The sequence below is a fragment of the Passer montanus genome, unplaced genomic scaffold (assembly GCF_014805655.1).
Source record: "Passer montanus isolate IOZ18808 unplaced genomic scaffold, ASM1480565v1 scaffold20, whole genome shotgun sequence".
Classification (NCBI taxonomy): Eukaryota; Metazoa; Chordata; class Aves; order Passeriformes; family Passeridae; genus Passer; species Passer montanus.
In genome coordinates, this window is record NW_024366592.1 from 5994607 (window position 1) to 6022410 (window position 27804).

At 43.2% G+C, this 27804-nt stretch overlaps 1 protein-coding gene across 3 annotated transcripts in view; it reads left to right on the forward strand.

The window, feature by feature from the left end:
- The window catches only part of ETV6 (ETS variant transcription factor 6), a 125556-nt gene that overhangs the window by 87500 nt on the left and 10252 nt on the right, over positions 1 to 27804 (forward strand). For 2 of the 3 annotated variants that reach the window (XM_039708144.1, XM_039708145.1), the window contains exons 3-5: positions 5970 to 6134; positions 9070 to 9204; positions 13722 to 14264. In XM_039708144.1, coding sequence (XP_039564078.1) covers positions 5970 to 6134; positions 9070 to 9204; positions 13722 to 14264 — 843 coding nt within the window. Of the gene's footprint in view, positions 1 to 5703; positions 5726 to 5969; positions 6135 to 9069; positions 9205 to 13721; positions 14265 to 27804 lie in introns of those variants that run through there. The other variant, XM_039708146.1, reaches the window with a different exon arrangement.

Below are 27804 nucleotides of genomic sequence, written 5' to 3' on the forward strand. Positions count from 1 at the left end.
TGAGGATTAGCCAGGATTAACCTTTTCTTCATTTTCTACCTTGGCTTATCTCTGGGCCTGGGAAGTGCAGAGCCAGCTCTCTACTGTAGGGTGAGGCAGTCCCTGCAAGCCAACAGCAGTGAATGGCCACTGCTTCTCCACTGCCTGCTGGAAAGAGCAAGTGGTCAGGCACATCACTGCACAGATTTCTGTCCCCTGCTCGTAACAGCAGTGCAGGATTTACCCTGAGGCAGGGCTACATCTTCCACGTGCATGCTAACCCCAGAACAGTCCCTAAGGGCACTTAATTACACTCTCCATCTGCATGGGATTTGCTAGGCATGCCACAGATTTCTGTTACCTCTGAGGAACTGGAAAGACTTCCTGAGAAAGCAAGATCTTCACCTTCCTGCCTTTACCTTCCACGGAAGTGAGAGTTCTGAAGAGCAGCCGTGCACTCTGGGTGCTTTAGGGAAGTCACCTGGGTTCAGAGATGGATGCAGCAGCCCCAGCAGAGAAAGTACAGAATTGCTGCCTCAGGAGGACCTTGGTGCCTCAGTTTGGAAAGCCCTTCAGCAGGATCCCACACTGCTGTGGAGCTCAGCCCTGCCCTGCTGGGGAGCAGGGTGGTGGTGGTGGTTCTGTCACCTCCAAGCACACACCAGAGCAGGGCCCCTGGTCTGCAGCAGCAATCAGGGTCTTCAAACAGGGAACCAGAGAGCAGCACACACAGCACCATAGCAATGTTGAAACAGTATCTTTGAAGCAGCTGTGCAGCAATTTGCACTTCAGAGCATTTCAGATGTTAACTGGCAAAGCACTATGACGCCTCTTTGCATTTTGGTAGTCCAGCATTCCAAACAATGATGTGAGATGGGAAGGGACCTTAAAAAGTTGCTTTGGCAGAACCTGAAAGATTTAAATCTAATCATATGTTTTTCTTCCAGACTGTGTTGCCTCTATACAGAAATTAAGACCAAAACATAACCTCATTCACCTCTCCTGCATGACATACACTAGCATATGCAGAGGCACGTATTGTGCTTTACAGCTAACAAGGAAACATTTTGTTAATCAATAACAAAGAAAGAGAGCATCAGTTCCTAAAGAGTTACTTGATAGGAGACATTGCAGTGTTCTGAACTTCTTCAGCACCATTTTCCCACTAAAGGCTCAGAGTAGCTACAGACTGGAGCTGGCCTCTCTGATGCTGCCAGTGATGATGTATCTGTCCCTGGGTGTTTGGAAACCAGCTGCTGATTTGCATGCACTGGCCCCTTGCTGTTTGCCCAACCATGCTAAGTAGTTTTTGGCGTGGGAGTGTGAACAATTCTGTCTGCCCTACAGAAAGCAGGGATAAATGAGAGGTTTGTCTTTAGCCCCTTCTCACACCATCATCCTGCCTGCCAGGGGGAGGATGGAGAGCATAGCTGAAGTGGAACAAAAAGTCAGACAAAACTTGCTATGAATGCTGTTTTCCATGTGCGTGCTGTCCTGTGCCTGTGTCCTCATCTCGAAACTGAAGCAGAACAGCAGCTCTCGGTGGTACTGTGCATCACATTTTACATTGGATTTGTGTCCTCAGATTGTTCCAGAATGAGTCAAGGTGAAAACAGCCTGTGGTACCTTATACTTCACGTTTTAGGTGTATCTGTTGCATTCACTGAACATAGCAACTCATACTGTAAAATGCATACTCTGTCTTCCAAACCAAAGAAGGGGTTGCTGAGTGCAAGTGCTTTGCAAGATTTAAGGTTGGCTACATCTGTTCAAAAAACAAAGTCTGTGGTCAGGTGAAAATATTGCTGGCTGTGTAATTCTAAGTGCAAAGGTGATACTGTCTGAGCAGGGCGCTCTGTTTTCCCATCTCAAAGCCTGACCATGCTTCAGTTTCCTGAGGGGCTCTCTGTTGAAGTGAACTCTTCAGAGACCATCAGCCTAAACTGTCCAACAGACCAGTACATTCCTGTTTGTGCCCATGTCTGTTGGTGCTTAACAGGTTTACTGGCTACTTCAAAGTGTAAATTACCCCATCAGTCCCTCTCCATTGCACTTTGCTTTGCTGCTTGAGAATAGAAGGGAGCAAAGAGTGGATTTCTTCTGCACTCGGGATGGTTACCAGCTTGTGCCCTGCAGTGTGAGAATTGATTGTCCTCGTCATTTATAAGGTCACCAGAGTAGCAGGTGTTAGAACCAGGGCTTCAGGTGAGGAGTATGCTGCAGAAGTAGATAATCCATTAAGACACCAGTGCATCAGCCTGCAGTGTTAGAAAGGTGAGCACGGATTTTGCTTCCTGTTTAATGCATGTAAAGCTGTCAGTTTATAAACATGTCAGTCAATTACTGTATTTACTCTGCTGGAGGTGATGCTTGGAAACTGACAGAAGACAGAGAATACGCTGGATGTCATAGAGCCAGATTTTGAGGGTTTGCTTGATTTTGTCTAACCTGCTTTCAGCTATTGAGTTCAAGAAGTTTTTGTTGTTGTTTATTTTTGTACTACACAGATAGGGAGACCATGATGGGGACAGCTTGCCAGATTTCAAGCAGAGGCGCAAAGGCAGAGATGGGAGCACAGCCAGGTCTGACTCTTAGGTCAGAATTCACCCTGGGAAGTCCATGTCCACCAAGAGGGCAGGCTGGGACAAAGGCAGCATCCCCCATGTCTGATCTGCACCTAGTGAAAGCAGCAAAAATTTCACACTGATTTCAGCAGTCAGTTCAACAGACAAAACTCTGCCCTCATTTTGCAACACAGCTCTTGTTTTCCTGACTTTATTCTCCTTGGTAAATATCTTTGTTAGTTAAAGACAGTGCTGTTAGCTTCTGCAGAGAATAAAACCAGAGAGATAAAAAGAGCCCATTTTCCTCCACTGTGGGCATGACAATAAAAGAAGATGGAGAGAGGAAAATAAGAAACAGCATCCAAAGAAGAAAAATAGTATAAGTGGGATTAGGTTTTCTTCCATGGACAGTACAGGGAAGCATTTTCATTACCTACTGATAGCAGTGTACACTGTGCTGTAAAATCCCTTCAGCTGCAAAGCCAACCATCTCATGACCTTGTTTTCACAAAACCAAGTACTTCTTCTTAAGAAGGGTCAAAGAAGGTGGCATTCAAGTTTAGTAGATGCTGTACTGCTCATAAAAGAATTGGTTTTTGAATGACAGTTTCTGAAGCACTTTTTAGCAACACTGCTGTGCACCCCTAGAAAAGCCTCCTGTGAGTGAACTGGTTCAGCCTCACAAAACAAATGGGCATGTGGTGGGGGCATGTTTTTTTGAGAAACTAACTTCCCAGGAAAGCAGCAGGGCAGGAAGGGAGGGAAGTGAGAGAATAAGAAATCCATCTAGGGAAAAGCAGTTTACTTATTTTATGGCACCTTATGGTTTCCAAACACAATGTAAGTATTTTAATTATGGGATCACCCCAGGGGTGGAGTGATGTGGCACATCCACCCACTCAGTTTAGCCACAGCCAAACTGAATTAGACTGGCTGCTTGCTGATTCTCAGTAATTTCAAGCCAAGTGGTCCTAGGTCATATTACTTTGGGGCTTTTCTCACAAGTTTCAGAGGTGCTACTGAAACCCAGCAGAGACCTCATTTGCAGTGTGAAGTGTTGGGTCTGTTTCAGAGCTGCCAGCACAGCTCATGGGGTTTGTCCCAGTCTGTGTAACTTATTTGGCTGTTCTGGGTCTAGCACTCATCAATCTAAAGCTTCCTTTGGACACGGTACTTTTGTACTAATTGAACAGAAGGCAAAAATGTACTGTCACCTGCAGGTGGGAAGTGTTGATCTGTGTTTGTACAGGGAGTCATTTATTTATTACAGTGTTATCTATAGGGGAGCATGCACCTCATGTTGAAGTTATGGTACAACTCAGTCCTTGTCAGCCTGATTTTCACAGTGATGTTCTCTTTTGTTTAATGCCTCATCAGGTGAAGTACACATCAGAAGGCCAGTTAGATTTATGCACTGCAGTTCTCCTTTGGGCAATTTATTGCTTGCATGGCATGGCAAAGAGGGAGGCAAAAGAAATCACATAAAAGCATTTCAAGCACTTCTCAGATGCTCTTGTAAAACCCTTTCATATGTTGTGGTCTGCCTGCATCATGTCTCACCTTTCTCTTTTAGCTACAGCAATAGCCTGGGGTCTGGAGCATATTTTCTGCAGGAATAGCCCTTTATTCAGCAGAAGATGAACCTCACTCTGGCATTTTAGGTGACAGTTTCCATGTCTCTGAGAAAATCTACACCTCACCCTAGTCTCTTCAAAAATAAAGGTCCTGCAGAAAACTCTGACCTCAATAAGCAGACCCTAATTCATAGGGGGAAGAGAATTTGCTTTGTAAATAATTAAAGGCTACTACTTGTTTCTGTAGTACAATAGTATGCTACAGTTGAAAGCTAATGGAAATTCTTGCTATGGCCATGCAGGCATCCCTTCCTTAGGTCAACTCTGACCCTTTCTCAGGCACAATCTCAATTCCTCTTCTACAGAGATTCAGTTCTGTATGCAGCTGTGGCTCTGGGACTTTCCAAAGCCGTTGTCTGGGAATCTGGCAAAGCAGCAGAATGCAATTCACTTCATGTTACCTCTTGCTAAAACAGAAATAAAAGGGTTGCCTATCTGTTAAAGAAGTAAAAACCAAACCAAAACAAGAGTGGTACAACTCTCTCAGGCTTCTTTTAGTGCTTGGTAGGAGGAGGGTAATCAGATCTCAGAGAATGGTGTGCCAGGAAGGAAATTTCTTCCCATGTGCAGCGTACAATCAGCCAGGTGCAGTATAAGGAAGGGAGGTTCGTCTTCCTCTGAAGCACAAGGTATTGGCTGCTGCCAGAGGCTGTGTACCAGAGATCTGATCAGATATGGCAAATTTGATATGGCAAATTTTATGTTCCTATGCACAGTGGGTAAGCTTTGTAGCAAGTCAAACAATGAGTCATCTCACGAGGGGGAAAGGAAAATAAAGCTTTTATCGCCCATTGGGTTGGAGATAATCTCTCTACTTGGGTATAAACAGCTCTTCACCACGCTGCTTTCTCTCCAGGGGAAGGAAGCTATTTTAAATTTGTGTGTAGAACAGATACTGAATTGTCATACCTCCCAAGCTTCTCTGCCTGGGCCCAATAAAGATAGCAGGCAAAATGTCTTTGATGGTAATGTGGTTGGGCCTCTGTGAGTAAACACAATAGCCTAGGCTATATAAACTGTCCCCAAACCAAATACCCCTACTATTTTACTGAAAAATGGTATGCCCTCTTACCTAATGGACCTAGTTACATTGGTAATTTTTGATTGCTGCACAGGAAGCACAGGCTAAGGCAGTGCCAAAGGTGGCACAATCTTGGCTCTGGCTTTCCTCTCCAGTGTGGGAATGGCACCTGCTCATGTAATGGCACCTGGAGGAGGGGTGGGCCTGTGTGAATACACCTCTCTCAACAATACGTGTGCTGATAATCACACTGTTACAGGGGCTGTATTTAAGCTGCCCTTCCTTACAGACCCCACCCCAGTCACCTGGAGAGAAGCCATGGCTGTCTTGCATTTGACAACTTTTCATTGTTCTTGATCCATGAATGTACAAGGGGTGTGAAGAGAGAGCACAGCTCTCTTCTGTGAAAGGATACACACCAAGGATAGATGGCACCAAGGACTTCTGCTGCTTGCTCTGCACATCTGAAGGAGCATGTGAAAGAAAATCCTTTTGCACAGTGGAAACCTGGAATGAAATAATGTCCTGTGAGTTTTCTTCAGGCTATTGAGTTCTTGGTTCTCAATATGTCACAGATAAACCAAAACGCCAAAGTGTTTCGCAATCCAGTGCTTAGAGTAATCCTGTACCAACATGACATTGCTCTCCTGCCCTCTCCCCTGAGAACTCTGTAGGGTGTGCTGTGGGGAAAGGGGGGATTCAGTGATGTGTGCCTGTGTTCCTGTGCCTTGTGTCAGTTTGGTAACAGAGCTGTGGTCTCTTTCTGGCCAGGTTTGCAGCCGGTTTACTGGAGCAGGGAGGATGTGGCGCAGTGGCTCCGCTGGGCAGAGAAGGAGTTTTCCTTGAGGCCCATTGAGAGCAACACCTTCGAGATGAACGGCAAAGCCCTGCTGCTCCTGACCAAAGAGGACTTTCGATACAGGTCCCCTCATTCAGGTGAGGATTGTTTACAGAAGCTGTGATTGCAAAGAGAGAGGAAGCTGCAACAAAAGCTGAAGAGAGTCGGAGGAGGAAATGGTCACCTTTGCTGAGGTGGACTGGGAAAGGCAGGGTAAAGGGAGGACAGAGACACTTGAGGCAAGGACGAAAAGAACAAAGAAAGAAGGAAATCCTGATACACGTGAGTTGTAGGCATATTTGAATGCAAATTCAAACCCAAACATCCAACCTGTTTATAGTTAAAACTCCCTGCAGAGCTCGGAGAAGGCAAGCTGCTCTGGCAGCATTTTATGACTTGCAGCTCTTCCCTGTAAAGGCGTATCTGTTCACAGACCCAACTACAGCAGCAAGTCAATCAAGTGCTCCAGCCTCTTTAAGCAGCCCCTATTAGCATTTTGCCTTCCAGTTGTCTTGGCTGAGGTGATGCTAAAAGTGTCTGCAAAACTCCTTCCTTGGGGACTTTGCCTCTATTTACCAGCCCCTGTGGGTTTTGCTTTACCATATTCTCACACGTGCTGGAGTCCAGCCCTCAGCACAGCACACACAGGTGTGTGAATCAATCTGCCTATTGCTCAAATTATGTCTTCATTTACTCACAAAGGAGATTCAGAAATGTGTGTGTTGCCTGCCTGTATTTGTATCCCCTGTGGTCTGTCTGCTCCAGTTATACAGTCACAGTAAGCCTCTGCCCTCCTTTGTCAGGGATGTTTAAATATGAGTTGTGAGCTTTGTTTTTTGTGACCACATGAGGTACTCCTGTTAAATATAAAGGCTTGCACTTCAATCACTCTAGGTGATTAAAGAGCTTGGACCAAGTGGTGACAGAATTGCTGTGAGGAGGCTTCCAGTACAAGGCTCAGAGGGTGCAGGAGTACAGCTGGTGCTGCTGGGATCCAGCTGATAATCAAGCTGTGGGTCTGATTCTGCACCAACCTGCTTGGCCACTCTCCACAGCCATCCTCCTGCAGAATCTGCCTCACAAACTGTTGCTTGTGTTTAATGTATGTACAGTTTTTTAAGCATGTGCTTTAAATCCAGGATTAATTTTGTATGGAAGAAGAGCCCAAACATTAATGTCTGTTGTCACTGTAATACATTAGTGAAAACTAATGCCTAGAAATGTCTCCTTTCTTTAAAATTTTTTTTAAATTCTGGTATACCACTTTGAGTGTAAAAATTAGCCCTGCTTGAAGCAAAAGGAGTATTGAAAGCAGGGATGTGGGCAAGGACTGCAAGGGACACCTTTATGTATGTTGTCTGCAACTCCCCTTCCTGCCTGCAAGTTATGTTCCTATTCTTCCCCTTGTGTGCTGTGAGGGCACTTGAAATAAGCAGGATTAAAAATGTTTCTAGGCTGGAAATAGAGTGTTCCCAGAGAAGAGCCTTTGACTTGCAAAATCTCACTTTATTCAGAAGGTTAAGCTGAATTTGGAACGAAATAACCCAGCTAAAGGCCTCCTCCCTTGCATTTTGTCTCTTCCTTCCCTCCAGGTATTCCCCACTGATAATAAACCTTGTGGAGGTTATCTGAGTCAGTCCCTGAAGGCTGAGATAACTGTAGGTAAAGGGACATTAGCTCAGCATTTCCCAGAATTAACTGTACATGAAATTTAAGAACTGTGAAATAATGTTTGCCACAGAGGCATTAAGTTTTTCCAGACTGAGGCCACACGAAAGCTGTATCATTTCCCCTCACGGTTAAAGCAGGAGAAGGGCATCACTCCCACAGTCTTGCCAAGAAAGGAGCTCCCAGCCCCAACACTGTTCTGCCCAGGGAAGGGAGGGAGTACAAAACAGTTTTCACCATCTAAACATTGCTGCATCTGGGTGATGCAGAAGTTTTAGCTATTTCATTAGGTAAAAAAACACAACAACAACAAAAAAAACAACCCAAAAACACAGACAGCTTTACGGATGTTTTCACTGGTCTGTCCAGCCAATCAAAAGAGGTACAAATATGCTGCCTTATTGCTCCGAGTGTTACAGCACTAGTTATTTATGATTATGCCACTGTTGCATTCAGTGATGGAAATTATGTGGTAAAATCAGTTTTTAGACTTTCATGTAACTGGGTGCTCAAGGCTTTGTTTTTAATTAGGTGTTCAGATATTGCAATCACCTTTTAAAAATGCCCTAAAGTCACTGCTGAGACAGTAAAAGCAGCCTAGATATTAAAAATAGAGGAAACTGAACTATGGAAAGCAGTGTGGCTATAACTGTTTCACAGTGAGAAACTCAAGTTGCCCACAAATTACAATATTGGCAATTTACAGAGACAAGGGACAAATGATACAATCTCATAGAAACTACTCAAACTAAACTATTAAAAAAACCCCATGTTTGAGAAAACTCACTGAAAACCTAAGGTTTCTTAAGTGAAATTTCACTAACTTGGTTTTCAGATAATATGTAATTGTTGCAGCCTGTTTCTCTGTAATATGAGCAGTGACAAACAAAAGAGTTGGCAGAATGAAAAGCCAAGAGACTTCCTACCCTGTGATGCACAATTTCACTTTGAAATGTGCAACCAGTTACACCAGACCAAATGCAAAAGTACCTTATGTGCTTGGTGTAGATGTTGGAATAAGGTCACCAATACAAGATGAAATTTATAAAAGGCACAAAATAAGCAGTTAGTCCACTGGTCTCCTGGATATTGTGGTGTTATGTTCCGTTAAGGAAGGATACAGCAATTATGGTGCCAGGGAATGTTGTTCTGTGTTGCCACAGTCACACTCAGAGGTGTGATGTTGCCTTTTTTCCTTTTTGAGGAGAACTTTGCATAGCAGTGAAATGCAGGATTTTACTGCTAGCATTTTTGGGTCTGAAAATAGCAGCCAGGAGCCATGAATTCATGCATCAGATGGCTAAATGAGTCTTCTCATCAGTTATTTACATGTTCATTTCCTTTTTCCTGCTGTTTGTCTTTCAGGTGATGTTTTGTATGAGCTCCTTCAGCATATCCTGAAGCAAAGGAAAGCTCGTATGCTCTTCACACCCTTCTTCCACCCTGGGAACTCTATCCATGCTCAGCCAGAGGTCATATTGCACCAGAATCATGATGAAGGTAACTCTGTCTCATTCTTACAGGAGTTGCCATTACAGAGGCGAGTAGGAATTATGTCATTTTCTTGCTCCGGAGTTACTTAAATAAAGCTGCTCTCCTCTCTCTGTCTCCATAGCTTTGGAGCAATCAAATGGTCTAGTGAGTCAACAAGCCCTTCTCCATTTATCTTCTATTATTTTGTTCTGTTTCCAAAGCACCTTTAAAAGCTATGTCAGATACAGATTAAAAAGCAGAGCATTTTATTGACCCTATTGATTCATTTTTCCTCACACCCAGTTAGGTAGACAAAGCTACTCTGTGGACTTTTAGTCTCCTGGAGATGCAGCTAAATGCAGTTGTTGGCAGAGCATGGGAGGGCAGCCTCAGAGGGGCATATCCAGCTCCCAGTCACTTCAGCTGGCAGTCTGTCAGAACACCATGCCAGAGTTCTGGCTCTGAGCCCATCACATTGCTCAGCTGTTGGGCTGGTTGAGCAATTTCTGGTGCGAGAGAAGTGGGCTTCTGCAGGTTTTCTCCCATTTTTACTATCACATTTACTTCCTTAGGTCTAGTAGTGTGCTCACGTACTATGACTATCAGAGGTGATGAAAAAAGAATAGTTAAGTTTGTGGAATTGCATATTTGGGCTTCTTCTACTACAAAATGGAAGTGTACTTCTTTTCACTGGAAAATTGAGATTTTAATTCTTTAAAAATGCAAATACTGGAAGTACTTCTTGGATTTCTTGGGTATATCATAGAAAAATATAAAACTTAAGCTTTTTCAGAGGTCTTTTCCACAAAAGCATCAGGCAGAACGAATTTTTTTCAATTAAAAATGAATTAAATTTTGAATCAAAAAATCTAGGACAAAGTAGTATTGCTCCTTTTTTGAGTAAACAGGAGAAGAGAATATAAGCGAGTTAGGATGTCACCCTGGCCTCTGCTAACTGGAGAAAAGGTGTGCTTATTCTATTTGATATGAATCTCCTTCAAGATTCAACGTGGGATTGCAAGAGAAGATTCAGGGGTGCTGTCAGACCTGTACAAGTTGCCTGTGGCCAGTCTGAGGTATCCAGAGTCAAAAGGCACCAGCAAAACCCTGAGACTAAGCCAACAGCAGGACAGCAGCAGGTGGAAGAAGGACACTCCAAAGTGTTTCCACACAGCTGTGTAAATATTGCAGGTTAGCTGAGGTTCAGTTGGCAGAGCTGTGCAAGAGACTGTTGCCCACTGTATTCAGACCATTAGTAAAATCTTTTCCTCAAGCTTGGCCTTCACCCATGAGTGTTCCCATTCTAAATTTCAAACAGAAATACTAGCTGCTCTCTCAGACATTCCTGCATTTAACATATGGAGCAACTTTGACCAGAGAGGATTTCACAGGGATGATCAGTTGGCCTTTCATGCGTCATTTAAAAAATATGTCTTTTACAATCTAGTGATTAAGAAACAACTTAGATTTCTTCCTTACAATACTCTGGCTGCTGCTAGCAGCACTGCTTTTCATACAGAACTCTGTGCTATTACTTAAAACTTCTCTTTGTAATGACAAAAATTAGTTCTTGGTTTGATGTGAGAGGAACTTCAAAATAAGCAAAAGAAACTACAGCTTGCCTGCCAGAAGACTGAGCAATCAAAAAATCTCTGTGCCAAAAATTTGCAGGCAGGTGAATTTGTTTATTTTGACATTACTTCTTCCTCCTGTTTCACTAAGTCTCTTGAGAGAAACTATCACAATTGAGTTTTCATTTTGCCTCAGCAAAATACAACTTACTTAAAAAAGGAGAATGAATGCGAGGAGCAGAACTTAACCCAGGCTAACTCACAGACTGTGACATTGGGGACAGATTTTACCCTGGCCCCATTTTGAGTGGTTAAACTTCACAGGCGATGTGTCTTTATTACAATCTCTCTTTACTCCAGTGATATTTTCCATTTTCTGGCTCTTTTGCCTGTTTCCTAATGGATTATACTCATGATCCTGCTTTTAAATGCTTTCCCTCTAGTGGTTTCTTACTAGGCTTAAACAAAGGGGGTTTGGCTGTTAGAAATCAATTGACTGCAGTTCAGGATATTGGCTTGGAATGGGCTCTGTCCCTGCAGAGGGATGAGCAATGGAAAGTGAATTACCTTCATCTCCAGTGGTCCTTCTGACAGAGCTCTGAGTCACTGGATGGGATGCCATGCAGGAAGCTTACACTGTCATTCTCTGCACTTCTTCCATGGGTGAGCAGAGAGTGCCAATCTTTGGGACTGTCATGCCAGCAATTGCTCACTCCCAAAGTGCAGCCCCACCCATCCCTGTATGGATAGGTCAGCAAATTTCCTGGGAGGTGGATTTCCTTTCACAGCTTTGTCTTCAAGAAAAGAGTGTTGCTCATTTGGAATGAAGATCCAGAGTGAATCTAGTGCTGCCTGAAATTATATACCATATGTGCTCAACTTACAATCACCAGATGTGCCAAAGAATGAATGTGATGAGGATTTTATTCTGTCAGGGTCATTTGTAGCAATCCTGCTTAGAGCTGAGTTGGAATTGTTTTATGGCAAACAGCATCTTTGGCCATGAGGGGATTCTTTTTCTTTCAAGAAAAAGATCTTGAAGGAAAGTGAATCATTAGTGTGTATCTATTTGTGGTGTTTCCTCTTCCTGCCTTTGCAAGAGTTCCTTGGTCTCTACTTTCTGTCCTCTCTGTCCAGGTTCAGTATCACCATGGTTTGGAAGCAGACAGGTAGGAACACCTCTGTTTGGAGTTTGTCAGAGCCAGCTGATGTTTTCAGAGAGCTTGGTGATAAGCACACCAGGTCATTCCTTTCTACTTTAAAGTTAGTTGCTTCCTCCAGCCAAGACATTAAATAAATAGGACAAACAACAGAATATTGTGGTCTTATTTACAGGTCAAGAATGAGCACAGTGCATTTGAATGTACAGTGATGGGGGTGGATGGTCTTTAGATGATAAGACACTGAATAAAATTTGGGAGTTGATTTTCTTTCTATTGTGGCAAAGAAAGGGGACTTTAAGGAAAGACAGCCACAGGGGGTAGGTACAGTTGTAAATTTTTCCTCTTTGATCTTCATTTGGGCTGTCCCACATTTGCTGGCCAGGTTGTATTTAAAACTGTTTGGGTTTAAGCAAGAACAATATATAGCTCTGGAGTTTCATGTCCTCCAGCTGTTCCACTGTGAGTATCTTGGATAGCCCTAAAAATGCATTTTTCTTGTCTGGGACCACAGGTGTGTTTAATAAGTATTCTAGAGCAATGTAGGTTCTGCCTAAAATTCCAGGTTTTCCTGTAGACTTTAGTGTTCTTGTACAGATGCTATGTCACTGCCTGGCACTACCGTGCCATTTTCTCAGGACTTGAGCTTTTCCTGTTCAGGCCTTTCCCTGGGTATGTGCTGATCCATCTCCTGATGCTTGCCTGGGTTCCAGAGCAGCAGGAGCCCTTTAGTCTTCACCTCAGCAGGGTTTTCAAACAGGTGTCACTGCCTTGGCAAGAGAGGAAGAGAATAATTTCATATTCAGAGAAAATGGAGTGAACAAACAGGCAGCCTCCAATAGGCAGCTGCTTGTTTCAGTTGTTGACACGTACCCAGAAGTTTCCTTCTCTTATCACCCAAGGCTTTCAACAAACAGCACTGAAATTTGATCTTTGTTTTTTCTGATAAAAACCTGTTAGTCACTGTAGCTCTGCTGGTACTTTCCTCTTTGTCAGTAGTTTCCCAAGTCAAAATTGATGGCCTTAGCTAACCTGAAAGTTTGCACTGGCAAAAATTTTAATTTTGTGAGATGTGTTAGTGATTTATCTCCCTACTACTGTTAAGCATCACAGCTGGGAAAGTGAGTTCATACTAGAAGTCCTCCTGCTGAAGACATGTAAGTGCTTATATGGGGCAATCCATCAGAAGACACTACAGACTAAATAAAAGAAGATGAAAATGTCCTTATGAAGATGTAACATGCTCTTAAAAGTAAGGCAGGGATAAAATATAGGGTTTCATGAAGAGCTTCCTACCAGTAGGGTTTTTTTAAACACCCCAGTTCATATTTCAGACTGAGTTATTCTCTACCTTGACCTAAGCCTGTACCATCTAAAATTTAATACCCAGTATTTTTCTGGAGACATTTTCCCTTTTTTTCTTTCCCTTCTACCTTAAAGTGCTCATCATGGTAGTAAGAGGAATGACACCAAGAGACATGAATGCAGGAGAAAAACTTCAAAAAAATTGTGCAGAAACACAGTACAGCTATATCAGAGCTTACTTTTTTCATAGGTGTTCAGTCAGCTCCTCAAAATGGAATTTCTCTTAGTGTGTTTCCCAAGGAACTGTTTTTACATGGTGGTGGAGGGACATTGTTTTCACTGTTTTCATTCTGTGTAGAAATAATAACTATCTGCATTTATGCAGAACTTTACTGGGCATCTGTAGGTCACACAAATAAAAACCATTTGCAAGCTGTCAGCAGTAGATCCTATACCTCGATCACAATATAGACAATCTGTATTTGGGGTACTCTTTTTTTCTCCACAGATAGCTTTGTGCAGAGACCTTCGAGGCCCTCTGCAGAAGCAGTCCACCACAACCCCCCAACCATTGAACTGTTGCATCGCTCGCGGTCACCCATCACCAACAACCACCGTCCATCGCCAGACCCCGACCAGCGGCCGCTGAAGTCCCCCATGGACAGCACCCTCCGTCACCTGTCCCCGGCCGACAGGATGCCAGGGACAAGGCACCAGCATGAGAACAGCCAGCAGGAGCCCTATCCTCTCTCAGTGTCCCCAGTAGAAAACAACCACTGCCCGCCTCATTCCGAGGTGCTCCAGAAGCCCTCCAGCCCGCGCCAGGAGAACACCAGGGTCATCCAGCTGATGCCCAGCCCTATCATGCATCCTTTGATACTGAACCCCAGGCACTCCGATTTCAAACCACCGAGGTTGTCTGACGATGGGCTGCACAGGGACATCAAGCCCATCAACCTGTCCCACCGAGAAGAGTTAGCTTATATGAACCACATCATGGTGTCTGTCTCCCCTCCCGAGGACCACGCGATGCCGATCGGCAGGATAGCAGGTAAGGGACATTCTGTAGGCTACACCAAAGCTGCTCTTCATTCATAACTAACCATGCTTCGTTTTAAGGGTTTCTTCTTTCCTCTTGCTACTCTGTGACATCAGGAGTTTACTGGCATTGTGCAAGTTTCACTGCATCTGTGGCTTAGGCAGTGCAATATTAATAAATGAGTTTCATGACAAGTAAGCAGAGGTGCAGAATGACTTGCCTGTGACCACAGAACGTGTAATTGCTATTGAAACATTTGCATCCTGACACTCAGTACCTCTCCACCCCCTAGCAATCCATTCATTTCCCAAGATACCTATCTCTGAAGCCTTGTTCTGCAAAGAGAGAGTTTTCCAAGAGTTCCATTCACATTAGTGTCCAATCCTACGGAAATGAAGACACATTCTGTCAGTGGCCTTTGAAATAATGCAGTGTGAAGCCCATTATGAAGCTGGCAGGACTAATGAAATACCACCTCAGAGTCCTACTTCATAGCCTTTCCTGGGCCTCTCACAGCAGGATTGTCCCTTTTTACAGAAACGAGGTTGGCTTTGTCCCACACAAACCACAGGCATTGTCTCACTTTTGTTATCGTAAATAACTGACATCACAGCAGCTGAATCAGGAAGCTGAGGTTACAGAAAATGTTTCTTGTACTCCAAAGGGAACTGTAAATAGGGAGAGGGGGAAGAGGAATCCAACCACTTCAGAAATACGCTGAATGCCCCAGTAACCAATTTCTTTTGAGAGATGTAAATACACACCACACCCAGAAAGATTCCATGCAGTTGTGTCAGCAGTGACCTGATGTGATCCCCAGCTCCTGTGAGGTATTACACATGTCCACAGAGCTACAAACACCTTGTTCTTTTTTGTCCTTACATGCCTTAAATTTGTTACAGATGTGGTGCTGCCTCAGCTTTAATGAGGAAGATTTTCTGTTTTCTTAAGATTTGCCACTTCAAATTCCAAAGATACAAATCGTACTATCTAGTCAAGATCAAGCACAGCAAGGACCATGCTAACAGAAAGATGAGTTACAGAAATTAATCCTCTGACATTTTTGCCAGGCTGACATTTGATCAAATCCTTTTGATTTTTATTACCCACAAAATTCTCAGGAAGTTAATAAATATAAAGTTATGGCAGAGAAAATACCCTACTGGTCGCATCACTGGACATTTCCTTCCCAGAAAGTGTTGTTGGGAGATCAAGGCAGTTAATTTTTATTTTCCAGAAATAATAAGAATAAACCCTAGTCTTAAATAAATGTAAGAAAAAATATGAAGAGAAAGTGGTAATTTTTTTCTTTTCTCTTAGGAATTTTCTTACATAGTTGGGAATCTTTGGTTTCTGCACGTTGTGCAGTGGGTCCAGTGACACCAGCCCCAATAATTCCCGTGTCCTTTCTATCCCTATGTTGTTTGCAGGGCAACAGAGCCCAAGCCCTTGGAAATTTGGGCCTAACACAGTTGCTTGGCAAGTATGTGTAGCCATGAAAAATGTTATCCAAAGGCCAAACCTGCAGACTTAGGTGCTTTCACTGCAGGCCCATGTTTTGGCTGAGACCCACAAGCAAGGGTGGCATACCTGAAATAGCTGGTGAATTATTTAATGCCAGAAAAACCTGGAGTGTGTTCAAGTATTTGGTTCAGATGAGGGCAGTATTTTATGGCCCAAGGTTGGGGAATTACAGAGCTCATGGTTAGATTGATTAGATTTCTGCTGATAAATTGGCCAATGTACTTCCATCAGTGCCCAAGTGCTTTAATTGGAAAAGCTCACATGCCTCATTTGCTGTACAGGCACAAGCTCCTGCTTCTCTGGTTGGATTGTAATGGCCCCTGAACTGTAGAGACACCCTCTAAAAAGCTCACAGCTAATTTAAAGGTGATACAAACTGGATTACTACCAAGCATTTAGACAGCCTGTGCTTCATGCGTGAAGGCAACTTCACTGGAGCTGTTGAATTCAATGGCAGCATACTTAGGCCTCCTAGAAAGAAAGTAACTTTCTGTCTGCTTCCCACCCATCTCTCAGCTCTTGCCAGTAAGTGTTTTATTTTTGTGTCATCATAAATGTATTTTTCATCTCAGTGTCCTCACCTTTACTGACATAGTTGGCATGGAGGTGCTTGACCAACCATGCTTGCCACCTCAGTGTGAGAGAGCCCTAGAAAGAAAGTAGCTTTCTATCTGCTTCCCACCCATCTCTCAGCTCTTTCCAATATGTGTTTTATTTTTTATGTCATCATAAATGTATTTTTCATCTCAGTGTCCTCACCTTTACTGACATAGTTGGCATGGAGGTGCTTGACCAGCCATGCTTGCCACCTCAGTGTGAGAGAGACCATGAAAGGTGTGAGACGTGGCTCTTAAACTGCAAATGTACATCAATGCACATATATTCTTTAAAGGGGCTTTTTAGGAATCACTGGCATTACTTCCATTTTCTTGATGAGGATGACTGATGGGTTGGGCAGTGAAAAGATTTACCAATAGTCCAATGCCAGAGCTAAGTACTCAACTGTTTACCCTGGTGAGAAGAGCCTTGACTTCCTATGGCTTAACCACTTGCATGCAGGTGATTTTCAGGGGAGATAGTGATGAGGAGCTGCTAGGGAAGCCTGGTAGGCTGCTGACTAAAACCCTAGGTTGTGCTCCAGAACATCTTCTGTTCCCAGCTCAGATGTTTTGTATTGCAGAAAAATTTTCCCTGGCCTTAAGACACCTAACAGCCTCATGAATCTGTTTACTTGTAGATGGAATGTGTTTTTAAATGCAGCATGCAATTAGTTGGTGCTCAGAAAGAAAATAATGTTTTTGCTTGCTGCTGTACACAAATACTCTCTTTTCAGGAGGTCAATCAATAAAGCTCTGACTTTCTGTCAGACAAAATAATGACCTCTACTCACTGGCTGACTAATATTTCCTACTTTTTTATGTAATACCATTTTTCAAAATATTAATTTTACTGGTAAAGCACTTTCCCTTTTACAGCAAAGGATTTCAAGTTGAAGGTCTTATTATCTTTTAATCTAAGGCCATTTAACACTTTTCTAGCAAAGCCGGAGGCATAAAGTATCTTCATATTACTCATTAAGGTCACATATATTATTCATTATTGGCTAGAGTTGATTTTGAAAATTGTGGTTAGCTATCTTCTCAACACAATATGCACAAGTCTTTTGCATAACTTTGTCAGAACTGGAGGACATCATGTTGAGATGACCAAGAAGCAGGTTTGCATCCCCTGTGAATACACCAGGGAAAGGATAAACTAAGAAACTCAGACATCAGTAGTCATCTAGTCAACAGCATGTGAAAACATGAAAAATATTAAAAACTCCCCTCAAAAGGGGAGTTCAGCAGAGCAGCGTAAGAGAGAGTTTTCCCTACTAGAACTGCTCATTCAAAGCAGCAGCACTTATGGTAGTCAAGTCCTAACTTGGGCCCTAGCAAGCAGGTATTCTATGTATGGCTTACTTTTGTTCAGTAGTCAATCTTGGTTCCCCACAAACTGTCTCCAAGGATATCTCTGCCTGTGGGGTGAAAATAGATACTTTCTCTATCTCTCTCTCTCTCTCTCTCTCTCCATTTTTTTTTAAAACACAATTGCAGTTTAAATCAAGAGGGGCACCTCAAATTAGCCCTTCTGCAGACTGGAAATTCTACTCCCCATGAATCTCAGATTGCAAAGGTTTTGTTATCAAGGATTTTAGGGCTTTGATATCTTGTAAAAGGTACTTCCCCAAGGTGCAAGAGGCAGTTATGGGACTATCCAACTATCACAGGGTTGGTTTCATCTTAACCTTTATCACATAGAGGTTGTTTTAGAAACATCCAGATTAAGCTAATGACATGGTGGTATTTACCTCACTTTTGATTCACTCACTTAAAACTCACTCATACAATTCTGGATATTTCTTGTGAGTGGGAATATGTTGCTGAGCAGGTCCCTGAGATTTCCAGCTCCCAATGTCTTTTTCTGTACCAGCTCTGGGACTGAAGACTTGTTCACTAGTCCACAGCATGCTGAAATCTAAAGGCAGTTGAGTCCTGTGCCTGGTGTTATCTATTGGCCTCTTATCAGCTGGGTTACCTTAGCAACTGGGCTGTATGTGACTTTATGAGCTGCTGGGTTTGTTTCTTCCCCTTCAGGATTCTGAGGAAAAGCCAGGCAATGTTTAAACTGTTGGGAGGCACATTGTCTGCCACTGTATTGGTTAGGCCCATAAAGCCATCGAGTGTTGTTGGAATGAGGATAGACAGGGTTCTTACCCTGCTGAAGTCGTGACAGAGGGCTGCTTCCAGCCTTGCTCCTGGTTCACCTCAACCTCTCAGTGTGCCACACATCCTGAGAGTACAGGGGTGTAGCAGGAGCCCCATGGATCTGTGGCAAGGTGTGTGTAAGTGCCATCTCAATAAAAACAGCCTGATGGCCGAAACCAGAAATGCAGTCCATGGTAAGAGCACATCAGCTATGAATGACTCACACTCTGCTGACATCTACAGAACAGCACTTGGGATGGGCGTAGGCTCTGAGCATGAGGAGGTCTTCCAAAGGGGTTTCATTGTTTTGCGTGGGGACAGAGATGGGAGGGGGAGCAGAATCATGGATTCTCCTCCTTTGTTTGAAAAAATTACTTGTGTGGGAGGGGAAAAGACAGGAGGGGACACTGGAATAGCCTTTTCACAAATACAGCACTTCTAAAAATTGCAAATCAACTGATACTTTTTTTCTGTTTATACACTGGAGTTGGACTGGAAAGCTTTTAAATTAGGATAAGAAAAAGTTGACTGAGCTGTCAGATTTGTAACAATAGACATTTAGAGTTTAAACATCAAAAGACACCAAACTTCAAACCACTGCACCTCAGCAGTGTCTCCTCACTACTTAGCTACTAGGACCAGAGCCCCAGTGCCCATGTCTGCCCATGTGTCCATGGGACATTTACAGCTGGGTCACGTTGTAGGATAATCTTCTGGGGTTTTTTTTACTCATACACCAGCAAAATCCTTTGTGCAAATGCACCACATTAGTTTGTTATTTATAATGTGTTACAACACATTAGTTTCTTTTTCTCTCTGTACAAAACAGCTGTACAGGCACAGTTTACTGTGCAATGGCATATGCTGGATGGGAGGCAGGGAGGGTGGGAAAGGAGGCAAAGAACAATTATGCCTCTGTAGTGAAGAGGGTAAAAACCAGCATCAAAGCACAACTTAGAAGTTACAGGTTTTGTAACTGATACCATTAGCCCTCAGAGAAGGGCTGGAAAAAATGAGGAAAAAGTTAATACTGGGTATTATTGAAAGGCATTTAAAGAATAATGCAGACATTGGGCACAGACAGCCACAAAGGTAAATCCCATTTAATTTGCTACCTGATAGTATAGTAAGTATATATGGTATAGTAAGATCACCCACATAATGGATTGAGGGAAGGTGGTGAGTATAGTTGTTCTGCATTTGAAGGAAGGCTTTGTGTACTCCCCTCTCAGCAGGGTGGAGTTGCATGGCTGTGGGATGAGCAGGTTCCCAGTACACTGGGTGAAGAACTGTCTAAGGGCAGGGCTCAGGGGGTTGTAGTGCATGGGGCCACATCTGGCTGGCCCTGTTCCACAGGGCTCACTTCTGAGGACTGTCCTGTTCAATGTATTTATCAGGGATCTGGATGCAGAAGTTGAACACACCTTTATCAATTTTACTGATGATACCAAAGTGGGGAGATGCTGTTGGCTCTCTTGAGGGACAAGATGCCTTGGAGAGGAGTCTGTACAGATTGGAGCATTGGGCTGTGAATGATGGGATGAAAGCTGACAACTCCAGCTGATAGATTCTGCAACTTGGGTGGAGCAGTGCTGGGCCAAATAGAAGTGGGGAGAGAAATGTCTGGGAGCATCCCTGCACAGGGAGATCTGGGGATGCTGCTCAACACCAGGCTCTGCATGAGTCAGCAGTGTGCCCTGGCAGCAGGAGGACAAGCCACATCTGGGGTGTACCAAACACACAGCTGATCTTCAGGACAGCACATGACATTGCTAATACCACTGGAGCCTACCTGTGTACCCACCTCAGACTGCCAAGGCTGTCTTCTCCACTGTCATGAGTGATGAACCCAGCAGGATGTGACAGCACAGAAGTGGCTGGTGGGGCTTTGGTGACACAGACTTTGGGGGGCAGCTTTGACAGGATGGTCGCAGCAGTTGAGCAATTTCAAGTTACAGACTGGCAACCTAGAGAAAGCCAAAGCACTGTTTCACTTTGGCACTTCTAAGTTGTAAGTGGTAGGAGTTCAGTAGCTGTTTTCCAGGGAGCTGACCTTCCTTCCTGTAGCACAGCAGCTCATGCAGATTGGAGCCCTGCAAGAACATGAAAATCCTGGTGTAATGCTGGCCTGTCACTTCCATTTGGATATGACAATGGTAATGTCACTGGCCTGTTTCATCACTTGTTCTTGCAGTTATGTATACATTTACATTTCCACTACATGCCATGTCTCTTGGAGCCCTGTGGAAAGCCAGACTGCTGGAGAGACTGAAGTGTGGATGAGAGTCAAGCTCATAGAGCTCATATTCATAGGAGTTTTCATTATAACCTTGAGAGTCCTCTTAACGTGGCATTAACAATTAATTTCTAAAGTGGGCCTTCCCTGCCAATTTAACTAATGACACTCAAGCTCAAACAATGGCTGAGTAGCAATAGCTTGGATAGGTGGTTGTAGATTTTCTGTGAAATGTCTTGCTTCACAGCTGTCTCATTCTTACTGCACAGTTACAGGAGCAGAAATTGCAGTCTGGGCTTGCTCAGGTCTGCTCAAAAGCCAGGAGTGACCAAGCCAGAGGAAAACTCAGGTGTTTGGATTTCATTCTTCTCATTACTGTACTGTAGCACCCATTTGCATCCCATGGCTAGACAGATAAGTGGCTTCAGAGTACCCTAAGCATCCCTTGGGGTCAGCAGGATGTTACACTCTCTTTTAAGAAATTTGCCTTTTAATGGAAACAGGTCCCTTATTTTCCTTGTGTACTGCACGCTTCCGTTAGGCTAGAGTTGTTTCAGTCATTCAGATTTTCTTCTACAAAGCAAACTTGGATGTCTTTGAATCCTCTTAGTTAAAGCAGGAGAGAACACTGTTTGTTTACAGTGCTGACACTACTCTTCACTGTCTCCAGAGACAGGCCTGTTTAAGTCTGGCTTTAATACCAATCACTTACAAGCACACACATCAGTTTATGTTCATTCAAATACAAACCATTAAACTGGTGTGGCTGTTTTCCATCTCCCTGGAGGTGAGGGAGGGGAGGGGAAGGGAAGGGAAGGGAAGGGAAGGGAAGGGAAGGGAAGGGAAGGGAAGGGAAGGGAAGGGGAAGGGACTTTGATCATGTCTCAATTTTGAGTTTTAACCCCAAGAGGGGAAGGTCACATCTCAGTTTTTGGCAAGGGACCCAGTTTATGGCTTATGAAGTCCCTTCAGGAGGAACTTCCTGAGAACATACCACACTTTGTCCTCCAGCCATGCTCACACCTCCCGCAGTACTCTGGGCTTTCTGGGAGAGCACAGAAGTGAGGTTCATAGGGAACAATCTGTGACAGAGAATGATTTTCTGCACTTGAAAAAAAACCAGAAGTCTAAATCTTAGACTAAATTGTCAGAAGATAGAAGAGATTCTCACATTGTGAGGTTAAAAATTATTACCCTTGTTGGGAACGCCTTTGCTGCAATTAAGTAATTCCTGCTTTTGCCAACTTCTCTAAAGTACAATTCTGAAGGTAAAACATCATTCTTAATTGTTAAATTCCCATCATTAATGTGTTTGGCTGGTTTTCTGATGTCAGAGAGGTTGTGAGGTGTTTGTAAGTGTGTGTGAACAGGCAGAGGTTGAATTTATTTTCCAGTCATTGCCTTTCATGAGCAGTAAAGCTGAGGAAAAGCCACAGGAGAATCAGAGACAGGTGTCTTTAGCAGGAGTCTTTTCTGCCATTGTGGGGGAGCAGAAAAAGAACAGCACTTGAAGATAAGACTGAAAATGCCCTGCTCTTTGATGGGGATGGAGCAGAAGAGGACAGGAAGAAAAAATACTGTTTTTAATACAACAGTCTTTAGCTTTCCAAGTCTTCATCTATCAAATGCTCTGTGATCCATCTATGACATATTCGTTGTGATTTCAGTGCTCTTTTCTACAACTACATGGGGTGTATTTTGGATCCTCCTTCCCTGTACAAGTTTTTATTGCCAAAGACACAGTTTGGCCTCATCTTGCTGTGTTATTTTTTACAACCTCACAGTACAACTGTTAGCAGCATGACTGTCTCAGGTTTCTTCTCTCCTTCTGCCTGATCTCCCATTTAGAGTTTGGGTACAAGACAGAAGCAACATGTAACTGTTGTATTGTGTGATCTGGCAACCTCTTTACTCAGCCCCAGCTTGAATTTACTGAGCTGAACAAACAGTTGTCTGTCAAGAGGTTTCTCCACAAAAAAACATTGGCTTTACTGTACCAGCTTACCATCCTGCTTCCAGCAGCAACATTCACAGAAAGAAAACTATTTTCCCTCAGTGACCTGGACATGGATTAACAGACATTGATGACCAGGATGCTCCATCTCAGGTCTGGTAAATGCTGCCCCAGGCCTCAGAGCCATTTGAACCCTTACCCAGAAGACATGGTTACCTTTTTCTTTTGGTTTTCTCCGCTAAAATGAACATGTCTGGGATAGATCTTGAGGCTGGACTGCATCTCAACACAGCATAATGCTCCTGCAGCATGTCTGTTAAGGAAACTCCCCAGTCAGACCATTCCCAGGACTCTGACAGTGGCATTCCCGAGGTCAGAGACTTTGTGGGACTGAAAGCCCTTCCCCAGCTCCAGTGATTGTGAATTACATCATTTCATCATTTTGACACCATGAGCATCACCATGTTGTCTTCACACACACTTCAGGTGTACTTAGAGAAACTAGAGTGCCAGAGAACTTCCAGGATCCTATTCATTGGTTTCAGTTGTGAACAGCCATTGTTTGCTTTACTCTGAACAAATGCAGCTGAAGCACAAATCAATTTGTAAAATAAATGGGGCTGAGAGCTTGGGAGAACTCTTCAGCTGGTAGAAATCACAGAACCATTTAAATCAAATTATATCATGCTGGAGAGATTTTAAGCTAACCTACCCAGCAAGGGGTAAGGCCTCAGCTGATGTCAGAGGGAGTATGACAACATTCCTTTGGCATCTCTTCCTGTGTGGAGCCATGTTGGGTTCCAAGGCAGTCATCAGCCAGATCAAACACTTTTTATATAATGCTCTCCAGTACAAGATGTGGGTGGGTCTCACAAAACATTTCTGTGGTTACAGAGGGTTTTGGTAGTGACTGCATGAAGAGGGCCAGCTCTGCACCAGGGGTCTCATTTAAACAATAGAGGGCTCAGAGCGTGTGCTTTAAGTAACATTTCAGTGATGGGGAATGTTATATCCTGAACAAAAGAGGTCTTTAGCATGCATATGCCTGTGTTGTTAACAGCATTATTTAGTCCTAGGGAGCACAGAGGTGAGACCTCTCACTACTGCAACATGAAGATGACCTTGACCAAATTATACTGGAGAAGTAATTTGTAATGGCTGGACAAATATCAAAATACTAGGAACCTAACATCTGTAATGTTTCATTTACAAATCATTCTGAGATGGTATTTCAATTCTAAGGGATTTTTATTACTATCATGTAGCTCTTAGGAAGTATTTATATGCTGGTATTCTTTAGGTGTGTATTCAGAAGACTGTGCCTAATCAATTAGTAATAACATGGTTTTTATTAGCAGGAGTGGGAAACTGCTGCCTCTTGCACATGTAGGGCAGTGCTTATGGCAGACAATCTGAGAACCAGCTAAGTGCTCTGCACCTTATCACTACCCTGTACATAACTGTAAAGGTCCCTCTGGAAGCATTAGCTGCAGGAGGAAAGTTGTAGCCATACCTCTCCATTTGAAGCTGCAGTTTGCCCTAATTCCCAGCTAATTACATAGTTCAGACTTGCTTAGTGTTACAGCTGAGAAAATAGTAGGGCATGGAAGTGCCAGTGTTTAAGAGCCCTTTCCACGTTGCTGGGGCCATTCACCCACTCCACCTTCCCACTCCCAACAACATCACCTTAAAGCTTCTCAGTCCCAGCTCTATCTGCAGCTGAATCTCTGCAGCTGCATAATGTCCAAAGTTCAGCCATCTGAGTTCACTTTAAAAAAAAAGTTTGTGTGTGCTAGGGGGAAATGATGCTTCCCTGTGCTAGAGAGGCATAGTTGCTTTCTAAGTAAGCTTATTTTAGCCAAAAGGCAGGAAATCACAGCGTGCCCAAACAATTTAGGTACCAGCCCTGACTCAAATCCCCAGTTGAATCTCCCACACTTTTTAACTTGCTTGGCCTCAGCAACATCCATGTGCTTTTTGCTATTACTCACTAGCCAAGCAAACACACACCCTGTGGAGAGTCCCCTCATGCAGCACCTCCTTCAGAGGCCTTCTGACAGCCAAGGAAGGCATTGAGTCTTCATGGAGTCATTTCCACCACCCAGACTTCCCTCATACAAGTGATTGACATTTACAAAACAACCAGCCACATACAAGTCCTTCTCTCCATTTCCTCTGTCCTTCCTAAAAATACACATCACATTTTGACCTTTCTGGAGAATGCAACTTTCTGTATCATAGAATCATAGAGCATCCTGAGTTAGAAGGCACCCACAAGGATCATCAAAGTCCAAGTGCTGGCCCAAGAATCCCACCCTGTGCCTGAGCACGTTGTCTGTCATGTCCAGCAGCCTTTTGTGGAGCTGCCTCTTTTCCTAGCAGAGGAGCTCCTTTTGAAAGCATTTTCTAGCATCGCCTCTTCTTGGGTTTTGACAATTTCACAGACTTGCTGATGGGCTCTACTGTAATCCAAGCTCTAAGGGTTACCAGGTAGCCTCAATTCATTGTCTCTAATGTCCTATTAAAGATGGTCTCTACTGGTAGATTATTTAATTAGTGATCCTCTGTCAGTCAGGGAGAACCCTCCAGACCTTGTATTTTTTACTGTGCAATCTGTGGAGAAAGATATGTAGGGCAACCATCTGTGGTTAAAAAGAAACAAAAAACCCTTGAGTGCCTGTGCTCAAGTTCCTAAAGGGATCCCAAGTGAAACTAGAAGAAGGCAAGCTGCTTTAGGTCCTGTGCAAGCAGAGCTCATCCATAGCTAACGTGTGCTGCAAAGCATCAGCTGCTCCAGGATAACTAACTGTGTGCTTGGAGCTCTCAGCTCTGGGGAGAAGAAACGCAGTGAGCCTGAATCTTTTCTGCTGCTGTTTAATGCTTTTTATTTCCTATTTGCAGTGGCTTGAAACAGTTACCACAGTTGCCTTGATGCTCAGTAAATTACTGTAACTGAGTCATATATCTACATTTGCTGATAGACAGCCATATGGTTTGAAATCGAGTTTTTAAGTGGTTGTAGGAACCAAGCAGAGTTTTCAAGGATTTTCAGTGTTATTGTTGAAGCAAACAGCAGTCTCAGATACTTGGGTGGTTGGGGTTTTTTGCAAATTCCACCACCTACTAAATACCTCTGCAAGTCTGAGCAGCTCAGTCAGTTGAGAATATGGGATGGGTCCCTTGATCACTTATGATTTTTCTTGTGAAGATCTCAAGATGCAGCTCTGTTTCTCTCACTTGAGGTGTATTTATGTTCAAGCTTTGCCTGAATCCATCCTAAAAACTAAGTGAACAATAAAAAACCTAAATCTGCACTTGAATACTAGCTCTTCTTAGCATCTGAAGCTCTCTTTGTTTCCACCTAGACATCTCAGGTTGATTTTTTTGTGTGCTTCTTTGGTTTTGTGCAGAAGGGGCTCCAGGGTATGTGTTTGAATGTGGAGAGAGAGATTAAAAATAAGATTGCCTATTGCAAATTATGAGGTGAAAGTAAGAGGAGTGTAAATCATATCTCTGCAGAACTGTAAATATGATCTGAAACGTGCTGTAATTGGAGGTTGTCTGCCCTGGGTTGAACATTCAAGAATATGACAAAGCCTGACATTGACTGGCTTCTTCAGGAGCACCATCCCTCCAGCTGACTCCAAGGATTCTTGCACTAAAAAAGACATTTTCTGTGCACTTCTTGCATTGACAATGTTCTGGAATGAACTGCATGCATGTCAAAGAAGCATTTAAGCAGGGTCTTACTACCCTTTTCTGAAAACCTCCCACAATATTAAAAGGCACAGACCAGAAGAACAATATAATCTCCCTCGTCTTGAATCATAAATGAAGTCTAGAAAATAAACTTTTTTCTTATGTGTGTGTGTGTGCAAAAACACTGACAGAAAGACAATGTAAGAATTGTTTTGTGAATTTGTGAGAGGGGGGATGACAGAAATTCAAGTGGTAGAATTCAACTTCAGTTTTCAGATCTTTCACTTAGTCCAGGGAGACTTGTACCCAGGTTTTATTTTTTAAATTAACACCTAGAAAAATCTCAAATGGGGATGAACATTTTTCTGGGGAAAATGTTTTTCTATGAAAAATGTTAATGAATAGAAGGTTTTTCCAATCAAAAAGTCTTGTCTCTTGCTTTCACATTTCTCCTGTTGTAGATGTCAGGGATGAGGTGACCCATCAGGGTAGGTTTCAGCCAGAATGGGAACCTGTGATTTTTGCCAGATGCCATTTTGCCAAAATGCTTTATTCTTTGTAGGACTGGCAGGGAGAGACTGAAGCAAGGGCACTGGCAAACTAAACTCTGCTTTTAGAGACAGTACTGCTGTCAGAGATACTCTTTGCAGTTTGGAAATGGGAAAATAACTTTAAAATCTCTATCCATTTCAGGTGTGCTCTAAATGTGTTATTCATATCCTGTCTCAAAAATTATTTTATATTCCCATGTCATCATGCCCATTCTAACACATGCCAGCCCCAGACAGACCGACAGGAATAGAAAGACAGGCTGACAAGAATCCATTTTAGCATTTAGAAGCTGGATCTCTTTGGTTGCCAGCCCTTGAACAACTCTAACAAGCCATTTCTCAGAGGCTGGTATTGCTTTCAAAGTAAAATGCAACCCCACAGCCACCTCAGAAATCTGGAGAGCTGATCTGTGAAAACCCTGTTGTTTCTGACAGCAGCAGAGCCCCCAGCTCTGCACAATTCACATTCCATATTCCATATTCCCAGTTATTCTGTGCTGCACACACACACTGCAAACAGGAAGTAGGAGCAGCTCAGTTCTTGGCTTCCTCAGTCTCAAGAGACTGCCATGGAACTGAAAAACACTAAACTAAAACTTAAGTGTCTGTCAGACCTTTAATTAGCGACCTAAGGAGTGTTTGCCAAGAGGAAATTTGAATTCAATTATCCAAATAGAAAGTATTTAACCTCTCAATAGCACTCAAGTAATTATAATACTTAGGTGTTTTTTCTTTTCAGGAACCTCAAAAAGTAAAACAAAAAATTAAATTGAAAATGGGAGAAGCTGTCAGTGTTATATCACATGGAGTTTACAAAGGAAAGCTGTGATATTGCCCCTGC